Raw genomic sequence first — 20,000 nt, 5'->3', positions numbered from 1 at the left:
GTGTTGTGGCAGTGTTGTGGCAGTGTTATGACAGTGTTGTGACAGTGTTGTGGCAGTGTTATTGCAGTGGTATGCCAGTGTTATGGCAGTGTTACTGCAGTGTTATGACAGTGTTGTGGCAGTGTTATGGCAGTGTTACTGCAGTGTTGCTGCAGTGTTATGGTAGTGTTGTGACAGTGTTATGGCAGTGTTATGGCAGTGTTATGAAAGTGTTATGGCAGTGTTATGGCAGTGTTACGGCAGTGTTACTGCAGTGTTGTGGCAGTGTTATGGCAGTGTTATGGCAGTGTTATGGCAGTGTTATGACAGTGTTGTGGCAGTGTTGTGGCAGTGTTGTGGCAGTGTTGTGGCAGTGTTACGGCAGTGTTACTGCAGTGTTGTGGCAGTGTTAGGGCAGTGTTACGGCAGTGTTATGGCAGTGTTATGGCAGTGTTGTGGCAGTGTTGTGGCAGTGTTATTGCAGTGTTGTGGCAGTGTTATTGCAGTATTATGACAGTGTTGTGGCAGTGTTACGGCAGTGTTGTGGCAGTGTTAGGGCAGTGTTATTGCAGTGTTGTGGCAGTGTTGTGGCAGTGATATGACAATGTAGTGACAGTGTTATGACAGTGTTGTGACAGTGTTATGGCAGTGTTGTGGCAGTGTTATGGCAGTGTTGTTGCAGTGATATGGCAGTGTAATGACAATGTAGTGACAGTGTTATGACAGTGTTGTGGCAGTGTTATGGCAGTGTTGTTGCAGTGATATGGCAGTGTTGTGGCAGTGTTATGGCAGTGTTGTTGCAGTGATATGGCAGTGTTGTGGCAGTGTTGTGGCAGTGTTGTTGCAGTGATATGACAGAGTTATGGCAGTGTTGTGGCAGTGTTATGGCAGTGTTGTTGCAGTGATATGGCAGTGTTGTGGCAGTGTTGTTGCAGTGATATGACAGCGTTATGGCAGTGTTATGGCAGTGTTATGGCAGTGTTGTGGCAGTGTTACCAATATGGTATCCCAGTGTTGTGACAGTGTTGTGGCAGTGTTATGACAGTGTTGTGACAGTGTTGTCACAGTGTTATTGCAGTGGTATGCCAGTGTTATGGCAGTGTTACTGCAGTGTTATGACAGTGTTGTGGCAGTGTTATGGCAGTGTTACTGCAGTGTTGCTGCAGTGTTATGGTAGTGTTGTGACAGTGTTGTGGCAGTGTTATTGCAGTGGTATGCCAGTGTTATGGCAGTGTTATGCAGTGTTGTGGCAGTGTTGTGGCAGTGTTGTGGCAGTGTTGTGGCAATCAGTGTTGTGGCAGTGTTGTTGCCCAGTGTTACTGCAGTGTTGTGGCAGTGTTGTGGCAGTGTTATGACAGTGTTATGACACCTGTTATGACAGTGTTGTGGCAGTGTTATGGCAGTTTTGGCAGTGTTTGATGGGAACAGTGTTATGGCCAGTGTTGTGGCAGTGTTACATAGCAGTGTTATGACAGTGTTGTGAAACTGTTGTGGCACAAAATGGTATGCTGTTATGGCAGTGTGAGATTACGACAGTCTTGTGGCAGTGTTATGGCAGTGTTACTGCAGTGTTGCTGCAGTGTTATGGTACGTTATGGCAGTGTTGATGGCAGTGTTATGAAAGTGTTAAACAACAACAGTCATTACAACAGACTGCAAACGTGTTGTGGGAGTGTTAAGTGGCAGTGTTATGGCACAGTGTTATGACAGTGTTGTGGCAGTGTTGTGGCAGTGTTGTGGCAGTGTTGTGGCAGTGTTACGGGCAGTGTTAAACTGCAGTGTTGTGGCAAGTGTTCCACCAGTGTTAAGGGGTGTTATGAGACCAGTGTTATGGCAGTGTTGTGGCAGTGTTAGGGCAGTGTTATTGCAGTGTTGTGGCAGTGTTATTGGCAGTATTATGACAGTGTTGTGGCAGTGTTACCAGACGTTGTGGCAGTGTTAGCAGTGTTATTGCAGTGTTGTGGCAGTGTTGTGGCAGTGGTATATGACAATGTAGGACAGTGTTATGACAGTGTTGTGACAGTGTTATGGCAGTGTTGTGGCAGTGTTATGGCAGTGTTGTTGCAGTGATATGGCAGTGTAATGACAATGTAAGGGACAGTGTTATGACAGTGTTGTGGCAGTGTTATGGCAGTGTTGTTCCAGTGAGACAGTGTTGTGGCAGTGTTATGGGTGTTGTTGCAGTGATATGGCAGACGTTGTGGCAGTGTTGTGGCAGTGTTGTTGCAGTGATATGACAGACGTTATGGCAGTGTTGTGGCAGTGTTATGGCAGTGTTGTACAGTGAAGCCAGTGTTGTGGCAGTGTTGTTCCAGTGATATGACAGACGTTATGGCAGTGTTATGGCAGTGTTATGGCAGTGTTGTGGCAGTGAGACAGTGGTATGCCAGTGTTGTGACAGTGTTGTGGCAGTGTTATGACAGTGTTGTGACAGTGTTGTGGCAGTGTTATTGCAGTGGTAGACCAGTGTTATGGCAGTGTTACTGCAGTGTTATGACAGTGTTGTGGCAGTGTTATGGCCAGTGTTACTGCAGTGTTGCTGCAGTGTTATGGTAGTGTTGTGAGACAGTGTTATGGCAGTGTTATGGCAGTGTTATGAATTGTTATGGCAGTGTTAAGGCAGTGTTAAGGCAGTGTTACTGCAGTGTTGTGGCAGTGTTATGGCAGTGTTATGGGTGTTATGGCAGTGTTATGACAGTGTTGTGGCAGTGTTGTAAAGTGTTGTGGCAGTGTTGTGGCAGTGTTACGGCAGTGTTACTGGGGTTGTTAGTGTTAGACCAGTGTTGTGTTATGGGTGTTATGGCAGTGTTGTGGCAGTGTTACTAAGTGTTATTGCAGTGTTGTAAAGTGTTATTGCATATTACAGACAGTGTTGTGCCCAGTGTTAAGGGGTGTTGTGGCAGTGTTAGGGCAGTGTTATTGCAGTGTTGTGGCAGTGTTGTGGCAGTGGACAATGTGTTATGACAGTGTTGGTTATGGCAGTGTTATGGCAGTGTTGTTGCAGTGATATGGCAGTGTAATGACAATGTAGTGACAGTGTTATGACAGTGTTGTGGCAGTGTTATGGCAGTGTTGTTGCAGTGATATGGCAGTGTTGTGGCAGTGTTATGGCAGTGTTGTTGCAGTGATATGGCAGTGTTGTGGCAGTGTTGTGGCAGTGTTGTTGCAGTGATATGACAGAGTTATGGCAGTGTTGTGGCAGTGTTATGGCAGTGTTGTTGCAGTGATATGGCAGTGTTGTGGCAGTGTTGTTGCAGTGATATGACAGCGTTATGGCAGTTTTGTCAGTGTTATGGCAGTGTTGTTGCAGTGATATGGCGTGTAATGACCTCTGTAGTGACAGTGTTATGACAGTGTTGTGGCAGTGTTATGGCAGTGTTGTTGCAGTGATATGGCAGTGTTGTGGCAGTGTTGTTGCAGTGATATGACAGAGTTATGGCAGTGTTGTGGCAGTGTTATGGCAGTGTTGTTGCTGTGATATGGCAGTGTTGTGGCAGTGTTGTTGCAGTGATATGACAGCGTTATGGCAGTTTTGTGGCAGTGTTATGGCAGTGTTGTTGCAGTGATATGGCAGTGTTATGACAGGTGGTTGACCAGCTGTATCATTCTCTCAGTATTACCAATATAAAGTTCCCAAACCATGACATCATAGTGAGAATTAAAACTACTAGTTATCACCACGAACATCACCGGGACCAAGCTTCCTGCCATCCAGGACTTCTATACCGGGCAGTGTCAGTTAACAATTGTCAAAGACTCAGCCACCCTAGTAATAGACTGCTCTCTCTGCTACCGCACATTGGGGCGGTACCGGAGTGCCATGTCTAGGTCCAAGAGGCTTCTAAACAGCTTCTACCCCCAAGACATAACACTCCTGAACAGCTAATCAAATGGCTACCCAGGCTATTTGCCCATTGCCCCATCACTCCTGCATTGATTAGGGGCATTTCACTGAAACACTACACCTGTTGTATTCAGCGTGCATTGTGACAAATACAATTTGATTTGATCGTGGAACATTTAGAGCCAACATGGAGGACGGTTACATAGACATATATATGGCTCTGATGGAAACTGGCGGGTCTGTGGCACAAAATGGCTGACCTGAGGTGAGATACGTCCTGATGGTCTCCTGTACACATCTCTCTCCACAAAGTCTGCAGCGCTGTGTTATAACTCCCCAGAATTGAGACGCTAAAAAAAACAAACAACAAAAACAACAACATTCATTACAACAGATCAAGTCAAACGTAGACATTGTGGGAAAAATAAGTCAAAACACAATATCGAACATTGAGACCAGAGGGGATTAAAAAGACAGAATGTGTAACACGGGCCCGTCATCTCTTCTACAAGAGTTCCACCAACACTAAGGGGTTGCTCCCGTGAGACCAGATCATACTAAGCCCTTGTAAGGGGTTGTTCCCGTGAGACCAGACAGTACTAAGCCCTTGTAAAGGGGTTGTTCCCGTGAGACCAGACGGTACTAAGCCCTTGTAAGGGGTTGTTCCCGTGAGACCAGACGGTACTAAGCCCTTGTAAAGGGGTTGTTCCCGTGAGACCAGACGGTACTAAGCCCTTGTAAAGGGGTTGTTCCCGTGAGACCAGACGGTACTAAGCCCTGTGTAAGGGTTGTTCCCATGAGACCAGACGGTACTAAGCCCTTGTAAGGGGTTGTTCCCGTGAACCAGACGTACTAAGCCCTTGTAAGGGGTTGTTCCTGTGAGACCAGACGGTACTAAGCCCTTGTAAAGGGGTTGTTCCCGTGAGACCAGACGGTACTAAGCCCTTGTAAAGGGGTTGTTCCACGTGAGACCAGACGGTACTAAGCCCTTGTAAAGGGGTTATTCCACGTGAGACCAGACGGTACTAAGCCCTTGTAAAGGGGTTGTTCCATGAGACCAGACGGTACTAAGCCCTTGTAAAGGGTTGTTCCCGTGAGACCAGACGACTAAGCCCTTGTAAGGGGTTGTTACCGTGAGACCAGACGGTACTAAGCCCTTGTAAGGGGTTGTTCCCGTGGTAACAAGTCGCAGTAAAAGTCCTAACAGGTGGAAGAGCGTCCTCTGCAAATCCCTGCCTGCACGGGATTGTAATTCTGGTCCCACCAGTCTTCTGTCTGACGTTCAGCTGGTTTCTGTCCCCTTTCAATAAAATCGAAACAGATACGTAGTAAATATATTTTGAGGGGGAAAAAATCCCTTACAGTTTCTGGAAGGCCAGACAAGGGGCGGTCTGGAAAACCGGAGGTCACCAGGCTCCTGGTGAGGAAGGGCAGGTAGTTCTTCAGCCTCAGGTCAAACCAGGCGTACCTCTGACCTCTGACTGCTGCTGAGAGCCTGGGGCCAGACACACGGCAGTGTGGATCGCCTCACTGACTCAGGGATACTCTCCTGGGGGGGAGACAGGCCAGTTGCTTACATATGAATGCGGTTTAGAGGAAACTGGGATGTGTTCTTTCTGGTGAATGGGTGGCAGTTTCACACGGGTAACACAGTAATTGTGCGTGTGTCTGTGTCTGTGTCTGTGTCTGTGTCTGTGTCTGTGTGTGTGTGTGTGCATGTGTGTGTGTGTGTGTGTGTGTGTGTGTGTGTGTGTGTGAGTGAGTGAGTGTCTGTGTCTGTGTGTGCGTGTGTGCGTGTGTGCGTGTGTGAGTGAGTGTGTGTGTGTGTGTGTTTCATAGTGTGTAGTATTTATAGTCCCCAGGAACAGTGGGGTCTTGGCGTAGTTGCTGTAGAGCTGGCAGAGTTTTGTGTCGTTTCGACAACATTGGGGCGGCGCAGGAAACGATAGGTCAGAGACAGGCAGAGAGTTCACCAGCTAGAGAGAGAGAGATGAGGAAACACACACACCTTCATCATCAGCCTTGTCTATATCCTCTTAAAGCATTGTCTCAAACACACACACCTTCATCATCAGTATTTATCTATGTCCTCTTAAAGAATTGTCTCAAACACACACACCTTCATCATTATCATCATCATCATCCTTATCTATATCCTCTTAAAGCATTGTCTCAAACACACACACCTTCATCATCATCATCATCATCATCATCCAAACACACACACCTTCATCATTTATATCATCATCCTTGTCTATGTCCTCTTAAAGCATTGTTTCAAACACACACACCTTCATCATCATCATCATCTTCCTTATCTATATCCTCTTAAAGCATTGTCTCAAACACACATACCTTCATCAGTCATCATCATCATCATCATCATCATCCTCATATCTATATCCTCTTAAAGCATTGTCTCAAACACACACACCTTCATCATCATCATCCTTGTCTATGTCCTCATAAAGAATTGTCTCAAACACACACACCTTCATCATCATCATCATCATTCTTATCTATATCCTCTTAAAGCATTGTCTCAAACACACACACCTTCATCATCATCATCCTCCTTATCTATGTCCTCTCAAAGCATTGTCTCAAACACACACCAGTGGAGGCTGCTGAGGGGAGGATAGTTTCATAATGTCTGGAACGGATTTAATGGATTGAATCATGGAAACCATGGAAACCATGTGTTTAATGTATTTGAGACCATTAGACCAATTCCGTTCCAGCCATTACCATGAACCCGTCCTCCCCATAAGGTGCCACCAACCTCCTGTGATACACACACACACACGCACGCACACACACACGCACGCACGCACGCACACACACACACACACACACACACACACACACACACACACACACACACACACACACACACACACACACACACACACTCACCTGTTCCATCTGGCTATGGGGTATGAGGGAGAGGAAGGTATCAGTTTGGGGAAGTAAACCCAGGAAGGAACTATAGATAACCATAGAAACTGTGGTTGTAGTTTGCGCATAGCAACGGAGTGGGGAAGAGCCTATGGAGGGGGCAGGGACAGGACTGTCAATCAAATATCCTTAACGGGAAATTCTGTGGTCAAAAATCATATTACAAACTGACAACAAATACGATTTTAGTTGTTTGAGTCGTAGGTTTTGTATCACGATATAAAAATATGAAAAACCGAATGTTGAGCTTTGGTGTTACAGCAAGACAAGTTTCATAGTATTCTGTAGTATTTATAGTTTCATAGTATGCTGTAGTATTTATAGTTTCATAGTATTCTGTAGTATTTATAGTTTCATAGTATGCTGTAGTATTTATAGTTTCATAGTATGCTGTAGTATTTATAGTTTCATAGTATGCTGTAGTATTTATAGTTTCATAGTATGCTGTAGTATTTATAGTTTCATAGTATGCTGTAGTATTTATAGTTTCATAGTATGCTGTAGTATTTATAGTTTCATAGTATTTATAGCTTTCTGTAGTATTTATAGTTTCATAGTATGCTGTAGTATTTATAGTTTCATAGTATTCTGTAGTATTTATAGTTTCATAGTATGCTGTAGTATTTATAGTTTCATAGTATGCTGTAGTATTTATAGTTTCATAATATGCTGTAGTATTTATAGTTTCATAGTATGCTGTAGTATTTATAGTTTCATAGTATGCTGTAGTATTTATAGTTTCATAGTATGCTGTAGTATTTATAGTTTCATAGTATGCTGTAGTATTTATAGTTTCATAGTATGCTGTAGTATTTATAGTTTCATAGTATGCTGTAGTATTTATAGTTTCATAGTATTCTGTAGTATTTATAGTTTCATAGTATTCTGTAGTATTTATAGTTTCATAGTATGCTGTAGTATTTATAGTTTCATAGTATGCTGTAGTATTTATAGTTTCATAGTATGCTGTAGTATTTATAGTTTCATAGTATGCTGTAGTATTTATAGTTTCATAGTATGCTGTAGTATTTATAGTTTCATAGTATGCTGTAGTATTTATAGTTTCATAGTATGCTGTAGTATTTATAGTTTCATAGTATTCTGTAGTATTTATAGTTTCATAGTATTCTGTAGTATTTATAGTTTCATAGTATTCTGTAGTATTTATAGTTTCATAGTATGCTGTAGTATTTATAGTTTCATAGTATGCTGTAGTATTTATAGTTTCATAGTATGCTGTAGTATTTATAGTTTCATAGTATGCTGTAGTATTTATAGTTTCATAGTATGCTGTAGTATTTATAGTTTCATAGTATGCTGTAGTATTTATAGTTTCATAGTATTCTGTAGTATTTATAGTTTCATAGTATGCTGTAGTATTTATAGTTTCATAGTATGCTGTAGTATTTATAGTTTCATAGTATGCTGTAGTATTTATAGTTTCATAGTATGCTGTAGTATTTATAGTTTCATAGTATGCTGTAGTATTTATAGTTTCATAGTATGCTGTAGTATTTATAGTTTCATAGTATGCTGTAGTATTTATAGTTTCATAGTATGCTGTAGTATTTATAGTTTCATAGTATGCTGTAGTATTTATAGTTTCATAGTATGCTGTAGTATTTATAGTTTCATAGTATGCTGTAGTATTTATAGTTTTATAGTATGCTGTAGTATTTATAGTTTCATAGTATGCTGTAGTATTTATAGTTTCATAGTATGCTGTAGTATTTATAGTTTCATAGTATGCTGTAGTATTTATAGTTTCATAGTATGCTGTAGTATTTATAGTTTCATAGTATGCTGTAGTATTTATAGTTTCTAGTATGCTGTAGTATTTATAGTTTCATAGTATGCTGTAGTATTTATAGTTTCATAGTATGCTGTAGTATTTATAGTTTCATAGTATGCTGTAGTATTTATAGTTTCATAGTATGTGTAGTATTTATAGTTTCATAGTATGCTGTAGTATTTATAGTTTCATAGTATGCTGTAGTATTTATAGTTTCATAGTATGCTGTAGTATTTATAGTTTCATAGTATGCTGTAGTATTTATAGTTTCATAGTATTCTGTAGTATTTATAGTTTCATAGTATTCTGTAGTATTTATAGTTTCATAGTATGCTGTAGTATTTATAGTTTCATAGTATGCTGTAGTATTTATAGTTTCATAGTATGCTGTAGTATTTATAGTTTCATAGTATGCTGTAGTATTTATAGTTTCATAGTATGCTGTAGTATTTATAGTTTCATAGTATGCTGTAGTATTTATAGTTTCATAGTATGCTGTAGTATTTATAGTTTTATAGTATGCTGTAGTATTTATAGTTTCATAGTATGCTGTAGTATTTATAGTTTCATAGTATGCTGTAGTATTTATAGTTTCATAGTATGCTGTAGTATTTATAGTTTCATAGTATGCTGTAGTATTTATAGTTTCATAGTATGCTGTAGTATTTATAGTTTCATAGTATGCTATAGTATTTATATTTCCAGTGGATGTGTTGTGGATGTCGGTCAGTACCTTGAAGGGAGAGGGTGATTTGATCGTAGACGTTTCTCTGTGTGTTGTCCTGAAGTGTAGGGAGGGTGGCGTTCAGCACCTCCACCCTTGGAGAGACAAACATGTCAGAAATGAAACATACCCGTCATCAAAATACAAGATGGCTGCCTCTCCTCTGCTGCTGAGAGTGACACTATCGTCTAACATGGATCTTGTACATTTAACATTTTATTCAGTTGGAAACAGGGGGAGGGAGGCAGGGTGGGAGAACAGTAGGAAGGACGGTGGGGAGTAGAGGACATGTGACTGTTTGGGAGCATTACAGAAAGCCCCCCAACCCCTCCACACACTTTGAGATCAGTCAAAGATACAGGAAAACATGCTTCTACAGTCTCACGTGACATAGAGCAAGATTTAAGATAGATACACCCTGCACATCAACATCTCTACTGACTCAGGGTACTTCTATTCCCTACGTAGTGCACTACTTTACCCTGTGATACATTCCTAATGGCACCTATTCCCTACGTAGTGCACTACTTTACTCTGTGATACATCCCTAATGGCACCCTATTCCCTACGTAGTGCACTACTTTACCCTAATATACATTCCTAATGGCTCCCTATTCCCTACGTGTGCACTACTTTACCCTGTGATACATCCCTAATGGCTCCCTAATCCCTACGTAGTGCACTACTTTACTCCATCCCTAATGGCACCCTATTCCCTACGAGTACACCCTAATATACATCCCTAATGGCTCCCTATTCCCTACGTAGTGCACTACTTTACCCTGTGATACATCCCTAATGGCTCCCTATTCCCTACGTAGTGCACTACTTCACCCTGTGATACATCCCTATTGGCTCCTATTCCCTACGTAGTGCACTACTTGTGACCGTAGTTTATAAGGAATAGGTTGCACTGGGACGCAACCCTACATCCCCAGTGAAGATCAGTCCGTCTCTTACAGCTGCTGTCCAATGTTGCAGTTCCTCTGTGCGACCACACTGAAGAGGGGGCGACATGAAGCGGGGACAGGTTGATCAGCAGTGGGCGGAGCCTGCTCTGAAGCCAGGTGAGTACTTCTTGGTCGCTAACAGAGCGGTCTGATAGGTTCCCGTTCAAACACCTGCTGGAGCATGGCTGAACGTACCGCCACCGGGAACTTAGACTCTTGACCCTACGGGGGAGAGAGGGAGGGGAGAGGGGTGGAGAGAGGGAGGGAGGGAGGGAGGGAGGAAGGGAGGGGAGAGGGGTAGAGAGATGGAGGGGAGAGGGGTGGAGGGAGGGGGGGGAGGGGAGGGAGGGAGGGGGGGGTAGAGAGATGGAGGGAGAGGGAGGGAGGGAGGGAGGGAGGGAGGGAGGGAGGGAGGGAGGGAGATGAAAGGAGGAAGGGACAGGAAAGGTAAGAGAGGAAGAGGATGGGTAGCAGAGAGAGAGAACAGATAATGGAAGATAGTTGAATAATAGTCCAAATGGCACCCCTATTCCATACAGACAGACAGACAGACAGACAGACAGACAGACAGACAGACAGACAGACAGACAGACAGACAGACAGACAGACAGACAGACAGACAGACAGACAGACAGACAGACAGACAGACAGACAGACAGACAGACAGACAGACAGACAGACAGACAGACAGATGAGCTTGTCTCACGGTGATGGAGACTACACAGACAGACAGACAGACAGACAGACAGACAGACAGACAGACAGACAGACAGACAGACAGACAGACAGACAGACAGACAGACAGACAGACAGACAGACAGACAGACAGACAGACAGACAGACAGACGAGCTTGTCTCACGGTGATGGAGACAGACAGACAGACAGACAGACAGACAGACAGACAGACAGACAGACAGACAGACAGACAGACAGACAGACAGACAGACAGACAGACAGACAGACAGACAGACAGACAGACAGACAGACAGATGAGACACAGACAGTGATGAGCTTGTCAGACAGACAGACAGACAGACAGAGACAGACAGACAGACAGACAGACAGACAGACAGACAGACAGACAGACAGACAGACAGACAGACAGACAGACAGACAGACAGACAGACAGACAGACAGACAGACAGACAGACAGACAGACAGACAGACAGATCTCAGACGGACAGATGAGCTTGTCTCACAGACAGACAGACAGACAGACAGACAGACAGACAGACAGACAGACAGACAGACAGACAGACAGACAGACAGACAGACAGACAGACAGACAGACAGACAGACAGACAGACAGACAGACAGACAGACAGACAGATGAGCTTGTCTCACGGTGATGGAGACTACACAGACAGACAGACAGACAGACAGACAGACAGACAGACAGACAGACAGACAGACAGACAGACAGACAGACAGACAGACAGACAGACAGACAGACAGACAGACAGACAGACAGACAGACAGACAGACAGACAGACAGACAGACACTCGCTTGTCTCACGGTGATGGCCAGAGAGAGTCCAGAAGAAGTCAGTGAAGACAGACAGACAGGTACGTAGTTCATCAGTATGGTGACGTCTGCAGCAGACAGACTGACAGACAGACACAGCAGACAACAGACACTGTGACTGGAGGACCGTCTGCACACTCACAACTCACATTATAACCACAGACAACATTATTACAGACACTCACTGTGAGCTGGGGCAGGGCCTCCGTCTGCAGCACACACACAACTCACATTATAACCAGCAGCAGAGCACAGACAACATTACTGTGAGCAGGGCCTCCGTCTGCAGCACACACACAACTCACATTATAACACTTATTACAGACACTATCACTGTGAGCTGGGGCAGGGCCTCCGTCTGCAGCACACACACAACTCACATTAGTCTGCAAAACTGTATTATTACAGACACTCCTCATGCCTGTGAGCATTGGGCATAGACTGCCCATTTTTTTTTCTGTGTTACTGACTTGTTAATTGTTTATTCCATGTGTAACTCTGTGTTGTCTGTTCACACTGCTAACTTTTATCTTGGCCATCACTGTGAGAACTTGTTCTCAACTAGCCTACCTGGTTAAATAAAGGGCCTGGTTAAATGCAGCAAAATATATCACAAAATATAACCACAGACAACATTATTACAGACACTATCACTGTGAGCTGGGGCAGGGCCTCCGTCTGCAGCACACACACATCTCACATTATAACCACAGACAACATTATTACAGACACTATCACTGTGAGCTGGGGCAGGGCCTCCGTCTGCAGCACACAACAACTCACATTATAACCACAGACAACATTATTACAGACACTATCACTGTGAGCTGGGGCAGGGCCTCCGTCTGCAGCACACACAAACTCACATTATAACCACAGACAACATTATTACAGACACTATCACTGTGAGCTGGGGCAGGGCCTCCGTCTGCAGCACACACACATCTCACATTATAACCACAGACAACATTATTACAGACACTATCACTGTGAGCTGGGGCAGGGCCTCCGTCTGCAGCACACACACAACTCACATTATAACCACAGACAACATTATTACAGACACTATCACTGTGAGCTGGGGCAGGGCCTCCGTCTGCAGCACACACACAACTCACATTATAACCACAGACAACATTATTACAGACACTATCACTGTGAGCTGGGGCAGGGCCTCCGTCTGCAGCACACACACAACTCACATTATAACCACAGACAACATTATTACAGACACTATCACTGTGAGCTGGGGCAGGGCCTCCGTCTGCAGCACACACACAACTCACATTATAACCACAGACAACATTATTACAGACACTATCACTGTGAGCTGGGGCAGGGCCTCCGTCTGCAGCACACACACAACTCACATTATAACCACAGACAACATTATTACAGACACTATCACTGTTAGCTGGTGTAACAGTTCAGTCTGCAGCACAGACACAACAACAGACATTATTACAGACACTATCACTGTTAGCTGGTGTAACAGATCCGTCTGCAGTACAGACACAACAACAGACACTATTCCACTATTCCATTGCCACAGGACAACAGGACAACAGACAGTTACCACAGAGAAGCTGGCCAGTAGTCTCTGCATGTCCTTGAAGGAGGCGAAGGCAGAGAATCCTCTGAAGTTCTTCAGCAGCCAGTCTCCACTGTTCAGGTGTCAGAGCTACAGCTGGGGTCTGGGAACACACAGACAACACATTTAGAGAGAACACACAGACAATACATTTAGAGAGAACACACAGACAACACATTTAGAGAGAACACACAGACAATACATTTAGAGAGAACACACAGACAACACATTTAGAGAGAACACACAGACAATACATTTAGAGAGAACACACAGACAATACATTTAGAGAGAACACACAGACAACACATTTAGAGAGAACACACAGACAACACATTTAGAGAGAACACACAGACAACACATTTAGAGAGAACACACAGACAATACATTTAGAGAGAACACACAGACAACACATTTAGAGAGAACACACAGACAACACATTTAGAGAGAACACACAGACAATACATTTAGAGAGAACACACAGACAACACATTTAGAGAGAACACACAGACAATACATTTAGAGAGAACACACAGACAACACATTTAGAGAGAACACACAGACAACACATTTAGAGAGAACACATTTAGAGAGAACACATTTAGAGAGAACACATTTAGAGAGAACACATTTAGACAACACATTTAGAGAGAACACATTTAGACAACACATTTAGAGAGAACATATTTAGACAACACATTTAGAGAGAACACATTTAGAGAGAACACATTTAGACAACACATTTAGACAACAAATTTAGAGAGAACACATTTAGAGAAAAGTCCCTGCTGGTGTTTCAGTGCCAGTCTATTGAAGATCCCATAGTAACTCTCCAGATAACACTTTCAGAAGTGTGTTTGTGTTATTTACACAGCAGTTTGACTGACAACGGCTGTGTCTGAAATGACCCTCTCTTCCCTACAAGGCATTACTTTGGAACAGGGCCTATAGAAAAAGTAATGCGCCTTCAGGCTCACCACTCTATTGGTCAGTACCAGTGTCATTTGATTTGATTTGTTACCTGCTGAGGCTCAGTTCTTATTGGTCAGTACCTGATGAGGCTCAGTTCTTATTGGTCAGTACCTGCTGAGGTTCAGTTCCTATCGGTCAGTACCTGATGAGGCTCAGTTCTTATTGGTCAGTACCTGCTGAGGTTCAGTTCCTATCGGTCAGTACCTGATGAGGCTCAGTTCTTATTGGTTAGTACCAGCTGTGGCTCAGTTCCTATTGGTCACTACCGGCTGTGGCTCTGTTCCTATTGGTCAGTACCGGATGTGGCTCAGTTTCTTTTGGTCAGTAAATGATGAGGCTCAGTTCTTATTGGTCAGTACCAGCTGTGGCTCAGTTCCTATTGGTCAGTACCGGCTGTGGCTCTGGTCCTATTGGTCAGTACCGGCTGTGGCTCTGCTCCTATTGGTCAGTACCGGCTGTGGCTCAGTTCCTATTGGTCAGTATCTGCTGAGGCTCAGTTCCTATTGGTTAGTACCTGGTGAGACTCAGTTCCTATTGGTCAGTACCTGCTGTGTTGTTCCTGGAAAGAAAGACCTCTATGTAGGTAGTATAGACTGATATCTGTCTGGACTGGTCCATGGCTGAGTGGTGGCTGCTCAGGATCTGAACGCTGAGGGAAAAGACAAAGGGGTTAGAGGTTATTATCGCTGCAGAGCAAATCTCTTGGACACAACTCAATCATCTCCACAATGAAGAGTTGTCGCAGTGTAAGATTTGATGCAGCAGACCAGGATTTGGAGATTTCTTTTTAAAGTGCAGACCATCTGGTTTAAATTTGAGGATATTTGTATCTGCATGGGGTGAACCGTTTAGAAATTACAACATATTTTGTACATAGTCCCTCCCTTTTAAAGGGACCAAAAGAATTGGGACAAATTCACCTCTATGTGTATTAAAGTAGTAAGTATTTGGTCCCATATTCCGAGTACCAGATGATCACATAAAGCTCATGACTCTACAATCTTGTTGGATACATTTGCTGTTTGTTTTGATTGTTTCAGATGATTTTGGACCCAATAGAAATCACTGGTAAATAGTGTGTTGTGTCACGTTAGAGTCTCTTTTATTATAAATAAGAATATAATATGTTTCTAAACATGTCTACATTAATGTGGATGCGACCGTGATGATGGATAGTCCTGAATAAAATTGTGAATAGTGATGAGAGAGAAAGTTACAGACACACAAATATCACCCCCCCAAATGCTATCCTCCCTTGTTATTATAATGGTGAGAGGTTAGCATGTCTTGGAGGTATGATTTAAAATGCTAACCTCCCTTGTTATTATAATGGTGAGAGGTTAGCATGTCTTGGAGGTATGATTTAAATGCTAACCTCCCTTGTTATTATAATGGTGAGAGGTTAGCATGTCTTGGAGGTATGATTTAAAATGCTAAACTCCCTTGTTATATTATATACGTACGTGGTCTGGTAGGTGATATTATAACCTGGTCTGGTAGGTGATATTATAACATGGTCTGGTAGGTGATATTATAACATGGTCTGGTAGGTGATATTATAACATGGTCTGGTAGGTGATGTTATAACATGGTCTGTAGGTGATGTTATAACATGGTCTGGTAGGTGATATTATAACATGGTCTGGTAGGTGATGTTATAACATGGTCTGGTAGGTGATGTTATAACATGGTGATATTATAACATGGTCTGGTAGGTGATATTATAACATGGTCTGGTAGGTGATATTATAACATGGTCTGGTAGGTGATATTATAACATGGTCTGGTAGGTGATATTATAACATGGTCTGGTAGGTGATATTATAACATGGTCTGGTAGGTGATATTATAACATGGTCTGGTAGGTGATATTATAACATGGTCTGGTAGGTGATATTATAACATGGTCTGGTAGGTGATATTATATTATATATAGTAACATGGTCTGGTAGGTGATATTATATATAGTAACGGTATACGTACGTGGTCTGGTAGGTGATATTATATTATATATAGTAACGGTAGTACGTACGTGGTCTGGTAGGTGATATTATATTATATATAGTAACGGTAGTACGTACGTGGTCTGGTAGGTGATATTATATTATATATAGTAACGGTAGTACGTCGTGGTCTGGTAGGTGATATTATATTATATATAGTAACGGTAGTACGTCGTGGTCTGGTAGGTGATATTATATTATATATAGTAACGGTAGTACGTCGTGGTCTGGTAGGTGATATTATATTATATATAGTAACGGTAGTACGTACGTGGTCTGGTAGGTGATATTATATTATATATAGTAACGGTAGTACGTCGTGGTCTGGTAGGTGATATTATATTATATATAGTAACGGTAGTACGTACGTGGTCTGGTAGGTGATATTATATTATATATAGTAACGGTAGTACGTACGTGGTCTGGTAGATATTATATTATATATAGTACGGTAGTACGTCGTGGTCTGGTAGGTGATATTATATTATATATATAGTAACGGTAGTACGTACGTGGTCTGGTAGGTGATATTATATTATATATAGTAACGGTAGTACGTCGTGGTCTGGTAGGTGATGTTATATTATATATAATACGGTAGTACGTATGGTCTGGTAGGTGATATTATAACATGGTCTGGTAGGTGATGTTATATTATATATAGTAACGGTAGTACGTACGTGGTCTGGTAGGTGATATTATATTATATATAGTAACGGTAGTACGTACGTGGTCTGGTAGGTGATATTATATTATATATAGTAACTAGTACGTACGTGGTCTGGTAGGTGATATTATATTATATATAGTAACGGTAGTACGTACGTGGTCTGGTAGGTGATATTATATTATATATAGTAACGGTAGTACGTACGTGGTCTGGTAGGTGATGTTATATTATATATAGTAACGGTAGTACGTACGTGGTCTGGTAGGTGATATTATATTATATATAGTAACGGTAGTAAATGCGTGGTCTGGTAGGTGATATTATATTATATATAGTAACGGTAGTACGTACGTGGTCTGGTAGGTGATATTATATTATATATAGTAACGGTAGTACGTGTGGTCTGGTAGGTGATATTATATTATATATAGTAACGGTAGTACGTCGTGGTCTGGTAGGTGATATTATATTATGATATAGTAACGTAGTACTCTGGTAGATGATATTATATTATATATAGTAACATCGTAGGGCTGGTAGGTGATATTATATTATATATAGTAACGGACACGTGGTCTGGTAGGTGATATTATATTATATATAGTAACGGTAGTACGTACGTGGTCTGGTAGGTGATATTATATTATATATAGTAACGAACGTATGGTCTGGTAGGTGATAATATATAGTAACAAGGTGATGTTATATTATATATAGTAACGGTAGTACGTGTGGTCTGGTAGGTGATATTATATTATATATAGTAACGGTAGTACGTACGTGGTCTGGTAGGTGATATTATATTATATATAGTAACGGTAGTACGTACGTGGTCTGGTAGGTGATATTATATTATATATAGTAACCGTACGTGGTCTGGTAGGTGATATTATATTATATATAGTAACGAGTACGTACGTGGTCTGGTAGATGATATTATATTATATATAGTAACGGTAGTACGTACGTGGTCTGGTAGGTGATATTATATTATATATAGTAACGGTAGTACGTACGTGGTCTGGTAGGTGATATTATATTATATATAGTAACGGTTTGGTCTGGTAGGTGATATTATATTATATATAGTAACGATCGTAAGGTGATATTATAACATTGGTAGGTGATAATATTATATATAGTAACGGTAGTACGTACGTGGTCTGGTAGGTGATGTTATATTATATATAGTAACGGTAGTACGTGACGTGGTCTGGTAGGTGATGTTATATTATATATAGTAACGGTAGTACGTTGGTCTGGTAGGTGATATTATATTATATATAGTAACGGTAGTACGTACGTGGTCTGGTAGGTGATATTATATTATATATAGTAACGGTAGTACGTACGTGGTCTGGTAGGTGATGTTATATTATATATAGTAACGGTAGTACGTACGTGGTCTGGTAGGTGATATTATATTATATAGTAACGGTAGTACGTACGTGGTCTGGTAGGTGATATTATATTATATATAGTAACGGTAGTACGTACGTGGTCTGGTAGGTGATATTATATTATATATAGTAACGGTTACGTACGTGGTCTGGTAGGTGATATTATATTATATATAGCTAGTACGTACGTGGTCTGGTAGGTGATATTATTATATATAGTAACGGTTACGTACAGGTGATATTATATTATATATAGTAACGGTGGCTGGTCTGGTAGGTGGAGCAGCTGAAGTTCTGGTGCCGAGGCAGGACAGGAAGTCAGTGGAGAGTTCTGGTGTTGAACCAGAGGTTGATGATTTTCATCTCTGAGACTAGCCAGGCTGAAGCTAACCTTACCTCTCTTATAGCATCCAGGGCCTGGGACACTGCTGGAGAGCTGGGGTCTAGTGTCTGGAGAACATGGTTTTAAAACAAAAACAATTTCACATTGAAAATATCATAAGAATCATATTTTTGACCCTGGCAGATCTACTGGTAGTATTTATAGGAAAATACAACTAAGACAAGTCCGATCATAATACAGTAATAGTCAGTCAGTATTTATATATGTACAGTTTAAGTATATGAATAGATAAGAGTTTTATATAAAAAGAGATAATAATTAGAGAAGAACAGTTTCCAGATCTGTGCTGAGTGGCTGGTGTTACCAGACAGCTTAATAACAGGCTACCAAGTTTTCCGATAACATAATAAAAGAAGGGACAGAAAGAGAAAAAACATAAAATCATATAATATATATATAATATATATAATAATAATATATCATAATAATAATACATGATTTATATATCTACTAGTATATAATAATAATATATAATAATAATAATATATAATAATAATAATATATAATAATAATAATAATAATAATATATAATAATAATAATAATAATAATAATATATATAATAATATAATAATAATATATAATAATAATATATAATAATAATAATATATAATAATAATATATATATAATAATACTATATAATAATAATAATATATAATAATAATATATAATAATAATATATATAATAATAATATATAATAATAATAATAATAATAATAATATATAATAATAATAATTATATAATAATAATATATAATAATAATAATATATAATAATAATAATATATATAATAATATTATATAATAATACTATATAATAATAATAACATATAATAATAATAATATATAATAATAATATTATATAATAATATATAATAATAATATATAATAATAATAATATATAATAATAATATATAAATAATAATAATAATAATAATAATAATATTTATATATCTAATAATATAATAATAATAATAATAATAATATAATAATAATAATATATATAATAATAATATAATAATAATAATATATAATAATAATAATATATAATAATAATATATAAATAATAATAATAATAATAATATAATAATAATAATATATAATAATATATAATAATAATAATATATAATAATAATAATATATAATAATACTAATACATGAGATTTATATATCTAATAGTATATAATAATAAT

General features: G+C 40.2%; 2 protein-coding genes across 2 annotated transcripts in view; one reads left to right on the top strand and one right to left on the bottom strand.

The window, feature by feature from the left end:
* Positions 1-9,492, bottom strand: part of LOC124019897 — a 35,348-nt gene extending 25,856 nt beyond the window's left edge. The window contains exons 1-3 of the mRNA XM_046335341.1: positions 9,428-9,492; positions 5,224-5,318; positions 4,084-4,173 (exon numbers count right to left, since the gene is read on the bottom strand). Of these exons, the coding sequence (XP_046191297.1) occupies positions 4,084-4,173; positions 5,224-5,318; positions 9,428-9,492 (250 nt within the window). The remainder of the gene's footprint in view (positions 1-4,083; positions 4,174-5,223; positions 5,319-9,427) is intronic.
* Positions 9,493-10,312: 820 nt separating this feature from the next.
* LOC124019896 (enamelin-like) overlaps positions 10,313-20,000 on the top strand; it is a 13,583-nt gene continuing 3,895 nt past the window's right edge. Inside the window, exon 1 of the mRNA XM_046335339.1 lies at positions 10,313-10,364. Within this exon, the coding sequence (XP_046191295.1) occupies positions 10,313-10,364 (52 nt within the window). The remainder of the gene's footprint in view (positions 10,365-20,000) is intronic.

The sequence above is a fragment of the Oncorhynchus gorbuscha genome, unplaced genomic scaffold (genome assembly GCF_021184085.1).
Source record: "Oncorhynchus gorbuscha isolate QuinsamMale2020 ecotype Even-year unplaced genomic scaffold, OgorEven_v1.0 Un_scaffold_717, whole genome shotgun sequence".
NCBI lineage: Eukaryota > Metazoa > Chordata > Actinopteri > Salmoniformes > Salmonidae > Oncorhynchus > Oncorhynchus gorbuscha.
The sequence above is the reverse complement of the archived record's forward strand: the minus strand, read 5'-3'. Positions and strand labels throughout refer to the sequence as shown.